At 31.3% G+C, this 6811-nt stretch overlaps 1 protein-coding gene across 2 annotated transcripts; it reads left to right on the top strand.

Annotated features, from left to right (window-relative positions):
• The first annotated feature begins 927 nt into the window (after positions 1–927).
• Positions 928–6798, top strand: LOC132740902 (uncharacterized). 2 transcript variants are annotated; one of them, XM_060728956.1, is made up of 6 exons: positions 928–1108; positions 3650–3777; positions 4267–4401; positions 4626–4997; positions 5904–6008; positions 6507–6797. In XM_060728956.1, the coding sequence occupies exons 2-6, from the start codon at positions 3672–3674 to the stop codon at positions 6572–6574; spliced, it is 786 nt and encodes a 261-aa protein (XP_060584939.1). In that variant the 5' UTR covers positions 928–1108; positions 3650–3671; the 3' UTR covers positions 6575–6797. The 2 variants fall into 2 exon arrangements, with proteins under 2 accessions (XP_060584939.1, XP_060584940.1); XM_060728957.1 differs by lacking the exon at positions 928–1108 and adding an exon at positions 2353–2472 and having other exon boundaries at positions 6507–6798.
• Positions 6799–6811: the final 13 nt, after the last annotated feature.

The following is a 6811-nucleotide window of genomic DNA, read 5'->3' as shown; positions in this document are numbered from 1 at the left end:
GCTTAAATTCAAAACAGTGAAATTATCAGTTTTAATTCACTGATACATTTCTATAAACCATCGAAAAGCATGTAATGAATAGAGTTCATTTAACACTTAAATATCATTCATTTAACATTTTATTTAGATATACATTTGTATTTCATTTTATTTGTTAAAATATCGTTTGTTTAACATTTTATTTTAAAAATCTTTCATTTAATATTTTATTTAAAAATCGTTTATACATTTTGTTTTGATACCAATAATTTAACATTTTACTTATTATTTATTTCGTATTGTACTTAAACATCGTCCAATTTACAATTTATCTAAATATCGTTCATTTAACATTTTATTTCAAACTTTTTAATTTAATATTTTATTTAAATATTATATTTTAATATCGTTGATTTAAATTTTATTCTAATAATGTTCAATAAACATTTTTGTTTAAATAGTATTCATTGAATATGTCTAGTCATTTTAAGTAGTTCGTATTTGTTGAACATTTTATGTAATTTGAAAAAATATAAAACACACCACAGTCACATATTTCACGGTATGTCGTTCTCAATTACTATTTTATTTGTTCAATTTATATGTCCATACCAAATGACCTTAGTGTATAAAGTATAGTTATGTATAACAATTGAATGTACATGAAATCATGATATTTACTGTTGTTATTAATTTTGTAACTTTGTCATTTCTTGTATATACATAAAGGGACACACAATATCAAATCCAGCTTGAATTAGTGCCATATGAGCTAAGCAAATGAATTACTTCTTACACCTGTTGATATGACTCTAAACACATTAATATCCGGTGCACGGTCACACGCCGGTTTAATGAGACACATAATCAATACGGACTATTTTTAGATATCAAGTTTACGCTATCGGATAGCGTATTCTCTTATAACCATATTACAAATAACTAGATATTTTACGCAGGCCGAATCGGGTCATCCGATTTTTCGAAAACGAAACAAAAAACAAACCCACACACAGAAAATTATCCTTGATTTTTCGAAAAATAAAACAGAACAGTTAAACTAGAATAAGTTAAATGAATATCTTGGTTATTAAAAAAGGACTTAATCCCGGAAAGGAAACAAAAATAGGTATCAAACAATTTATTATGTAAATGATTAACCATGGCTTTTTGGAATTGAACTGTTAAATATGATATGTATTTTATGCTGTTAATGTCCGCTTGCTTTACGTACGAAACTTGGTACAGGAAACTATGGATAACAGTAAACTGTATTCATTCTACCTATAATGTTAGCTACATTAATTTCTTGTGATATACTTTTGAACTCAGGAATTTCTTCAAATGTCATGTCGTTGGTCGGTCTTTTTAACTATAAACACGTTAAATAGGGCCTACATCAGTGAGAAATGTTTCCGGTACAAGTTTTCATTAAGATTCACACTTCCGAGAAACCGTCAATGTCGGTTCCAAAACTGGACAGTAAATACTAAATCTTTTGTTTTATGAACATAATTATGCCACCACAAACGATGTTTAAGGGGCAAATTGGAGTCAGTTTGTCGGTCGGGCTGTTCGTCGGCCTTTCCACTTCATGGTTTCCGATCGATAACTAGATTTAATGTAATCAAACTTGGTATATAGCAACCTTATGTGAAAACCCCAGTTGATGTTGCTTTTGTTTCTCCCAGCGGTAAAGGTTACTGAAACTAAAATAATATCGAAAAAAGGTTTCCGGACAATAACTCGAGATAGGAATAAGATATTGTAATCAATCTCGGCATATAGCAAGCTTATATTAAGACACCAGTTGGAATTGCTTTTGGACCTCTGAGGGTTAAGGTCAAGGTCATTGTTACTAAAGAAAAACATGGTGGCTGGACAATAACTAGAGTAAGAAATGAAATATTTCAATCAAACTTTATATACAGCAATTAATATGAAGATCCTGGTTGGACTGCTATAAGACTCCCTTGGGTCAAGGTTAATGTCTCTGTTACTCGATAGAAAAATGGTGTTCGGACAATGAATAAAGTAAGAATGAGATATTGTGATTAAACTTGGTATCTATCAAGCTTATGTTGAGTACTTGATTTGGATTACTTTTGAACCAATTAAGTCAATGTCATTGTTACTGAAATGGTTCTGTATGATCAATAGAGTTAGGAATGAGATCTCATAAAGGGTTAACTTATAAAGAGACCTAGCTTGGGATTGTTGTTGGCTTCCCTAGGTTCAAGGATAAGGTAACTGTTATTAAAACTAGAAAACTTGTTTTTGTTTTGAAAATTACTTAAGCAACTTATTCTAATGTTTATTGATTGGTACACATATGAAACATCATAAATTACAGGTTCAATTTTGCTTCAGACTACTTATTTATTTCAAAAGATACGGAGTTGATGGGGATATGAATCACTATAAGTGATAGCTCTAGTGCTTGTTCAGAGCTGGGTCTCACCAGGCCTTTTAATGATTTTTTATAAAGGAAAGGTAAGCTGTACTCATTACAGAGTGTTCGATTCTGGAATAAATAATTTTTAAATTAGCTTTTATCGTACAATCTACTTTTATATAATGTAAAGAATGCTTGAAACGTATAAGAACGTGCTAATAATACAACAAAAAATCAGTTGAATTATTTTCTAATTAAAGGTACCTTATCCTCAGAAACGAATGAATATCTGCTTCTTTAGAAATTGCAACATGAATTTTATTTTGTTTAAATAATGGTTTCAGAGAATGTTAGATGTATGTCACTTGAAAAAAGTAGCACTGAATGTCAAAATATTTGTTATAAACATAGCAAAATGTAAACAAAATAATATTTTGACTTCCATTCAAATTTAATCAGAATAAAGACAGGAATCAGGTTATTTGACCAAAAACTTTTTTGAAACTATAAAAATACACCAAAATAAAAAAAAATTGGGAACCAAGGATAAACGTATTTCTGGGGCATTAACCCATTACTTCATATACATGCTGCGTTTTAACGCCCCCTCTTTGAGGCCTAAAATAATGAAAAAAATGTCATCTTTATTTCCCAAACACTTTCTTTGCTTGGGAAATGTTGTTAAAAATCACTTTTTTAAGATCACTTTTTCGGCGCCACCCCTTGTCATAAACGATACATCAGAGGGGTGCCAGAGGGGGCTGCCAGGAAACTCTTGGGCTTGTTAGAGCTAAAAAGGCCTCATGTAAATCTAAAAGGAACGTGTAACCAATCCTGAAAATCCTTTGACTCTATCTCAATTGATTGATAAGTTGCAGCACTTTGAAGTTAGCTTTGAGGAAAAAAAATCATCGCAAAATATTTTGGGCAAATTTAGATGTCCCCTCGTTGCCTTGGTAACATGAAATTTAAGATTGAGCATGCTGTTACAATGGCTATGGTCCAGTCGAAATTTGAGTTTGATCAGTAAGCATTGAAGCATATTTATAGTTTTATACCAATTTCAACTTGTAATAGGAGGCTTTAAAACCAACACAGACATTTTTTTTACAAAATGCTCATGCGGTAATGGTTTAATCTCGTGTTTATCCTGCAATAAAAGACATTCTTTTTAAAAGTGTAAAGTAGGAAGTATACTAGTATGTTTAATTTAAAAGTTGTGACAAGATATGTGTAGAGAAAAAAAGAGAAAGTGTTTAATTTGTATTTGTTCAGGTCGGTAAGAAAATAAGGTGAAATGGCGGTGGAAGCTAGAGTGCTGTTTTACAGTCAGGTGATTACAAGATGCATCAAGGATCCATGCGTAATAACTCGTCTCGATGCAGATTCAATAATACCTTCTGGTAAGCAATCAACCAATTTATCTTATTTCTGAATAATATCTTTGATATAAATTTCTATAATTTCCGGATCCCTTTTCTGTCAAACTTGTTCTCATCAATTCTTGTCCTATTGTTGTGTTGTTGTAGTTATTGCTGTTGTCTAAATTTTGCTTTTAGGTTTGAGAAGTTGTTTTGTTTTGTTTCGTCCTGTTGTTCTTGGCCTATATAATATACTTGAGACTTATCTATTTATCAGGCCTATCGCTAGCGGACATAGATCGCCTGAACCCCCAAGAATAGTGAGGAACATGTTGTTCACAGTCAGACGACGCCGCCACTTGGCCATTATAATTTGCATTCATTCCATGTAAATCTAATTTTACCTATTTTTATCTGAAAACTTTGTGAACAGAAAGCGCAACAGATGCTTGACACAAAATAAAATGATTTATTTTGTAATGTTTAACTTGCTTTCTACAAATTATTAATATATTTTATTTGAACTTGTAGATGAGTGTTCAAAGATAAAGCAGATGTATACAGATGGCAATCCATTTAAAGCCAATGAAGAGATGATAACCTGTCTTCAAAAATCACCTAAGAGAGGGAAATGGATATCGCTATTTAATGCTTTAGATGATTTAGGTAGAATTAACGTACTTTAAGAAATATGGCATTCATGCAAGATTAGGTTGTTGTTTTTTTTATTATTTTTTTGTAGAGTAGAGTTAATAGAAAAATATCGTAATTGCAAACCTTTGCCGAAAAAGCTTATTTTTACTTAACAATATTGACAACCAAATTGCCTTAGTTTATAACATTTCAAGACAAACATCGAATAAATGCTATTTGAATTTATTTTTAATTAGAATACAAGCATCTCAAGTCCTTACTTGAAGCAGACGGTAAACCAAATGTGACAGATGAACGTGAAAGGGCAATCATAAGAGTGTTTACACCTTACCTAGAAAGTACAATTTATGCAATGGATATCGTTGATGAGCTTTTTTCAAGAAAGGTGATTAAATACACGGATTCCGAATTTATTCGTGCAAAATATCAGACAATGGGGAACACATATGCAACAATCGTGCTTTTAGAGAGGATGCAGTGCAGACTGGATCCAGGCGAATGGTATTATGAATTTCTTGATGTATTGGTTCATAAAAACCTAAAACACGTTGTGGAAGAAATTGAACCGGACTTCCTACAATGTCCCGATCAATTCCGACCTTTTAATGGTAAGTTTAAGCAATGTATCTTCTCTATACGTTTACCAATAAAATGCATATGTTTGTGTTTAAGGGTATATATCTCTATCAATATAATATTTAATACTTTAAAGATTTACTGTGTTCAACTTTGGGATATATACTATTATTGTAGAAATGTATTGAACTTTTTACTGCATATGTCTTTGAATAAGAGAATGTGTAAACTATGTACGGGAAGCTTCATTTCTTTTAACTGACTCAAGTTCATTTAGTATTTTTTTAACATAACAGCCAGCTTGTTATGTTTTAATGACACTAAGTATTCATACTGTATATACATATTATGTGTAGGGTTGGGATTGTAAAATATCTTCTTTTTGTTTACTAAAAACATGTTGTTTTTACATTTAAAACGATCTTGTATAATATTTATTAGTATTTTGAGTATCAAGTTTGAGAATGATAATTCATAATAGCCTTGAATGGCAGGAGCGATATTCATAAGTAAAATGTTATCTGATTTATTTTATTTCGCATTTTATTTTTATTTGTGTTTGATGGTTTGAATAATTATGCATTACTGATGTATAACGCAAACGTCATGTACTCTCTATATTTGCTTGTTCAAATTATTACTTAAAATAATTGCCTTAAATACGAATGGTAGGGTATGTGGACTCTTGTCATTTTAGCATGAAAAACGCAAATATTTGCGCATTGCTAACTATGGGATGTTACAGCCAAAATATAAATTCATTTATCATAGATCATATTAATTCGTAATTACATATTGAATATATTCGGGCATTACTAAATGTTTATCTCAAGTATGATAATATTCAATAATCCACTAAATATAACTTAATAATATATTAATAAACGATTTTGCATAAAAGTTTTTAAATGTCTTTCATTTTTTCCGTAAATCATCAGAAAGACAAAGGGAATGCGAAGGAAATGTCCCAATTAATGAGTCATACGATACAGAAGTGCCAGGATGCAGCACCGCTGGCGACGTATATGAACACATGCTGACAGGTATTGTGTAAACAATTGATCAATTAAATTTAAGTTTGTTTGTTTGTTTTTGTTGTTGTTTTTTTTTGGGTTGTTGTTGTTTTTTCTTGTTTGTTTTTTTTCAATTTATGGGCGCATGCGTGCACGTGTCTGCTAATTAAGTGTTCGGGTATCCCCGGAAGAGAAAACGCATACAGAGTGATATTTTAACATTTCACAACGGTTAAACGATTCACTTCTCCCACTTTGAAGTTAACATCTAAAATGCATTAACCTCAATAATTTGACAGAAATTGACTCATAACAAAAATTTCAATTAAGACCGGGAGAATTTCCTTACGCTGACATTTTCATTTATCGAAGGAATTTTTATGTTAGATGTTTAAGGCCAAAAAAATTAGTTACCAAGAAAAGGACTCTTTAAGTACGGACTTTGCATATATACATATAAAATATATATTATTAAATTCCAAACCATATCATGCTGATATTTCCAAATCTTAACATTTCTTGTTCCAGATTGCGGAGAAGCTGCTGAAGAAATGGACGAAAGTGTCCCTGAACCACTGGACGATGAGGAAAAATGATCCTGACTCGTCTAGTGATTTGAAAACAAAAGAGACAAACGATTTTAGTATTTCCAAAGATGGGCTGTGCAAATACACAAACACACAAAACAGTATAATAAATGAGACAGAATCTGGAGGCACATGCGCTTTAAACAAATTAGCATTTCAGGCACTTGGGACAAGACCAGCCCCAGAAGGACAAGCGTTATCTTGCCCTGACTCTACTGGCCAAAACGAAACGGAACAAACAAGTGA

The sequence above is a fragment of the Ruditapes philippinarum genome, unplaced genomic scaffold (genome assembly GCF_026571515.1).
Source record: "Ruditapes philippinarum isolate M1 unplaced genomic scaffold, ASM2657151v2 ctg11076_1_1_1_1, whole genome shotgun sequence".
Classification (NCBI taxonomy): Eukaryota; Metazoa; Mollusca; class Bivalvia; order Venerida; family Veneridae; genus Ruditapes; species Ruditapes philippinarum.
Note: the sequence above shows the minus strand (reverse complement) of the source record. Positions and strands in the feature narration are given on the sequence as shown.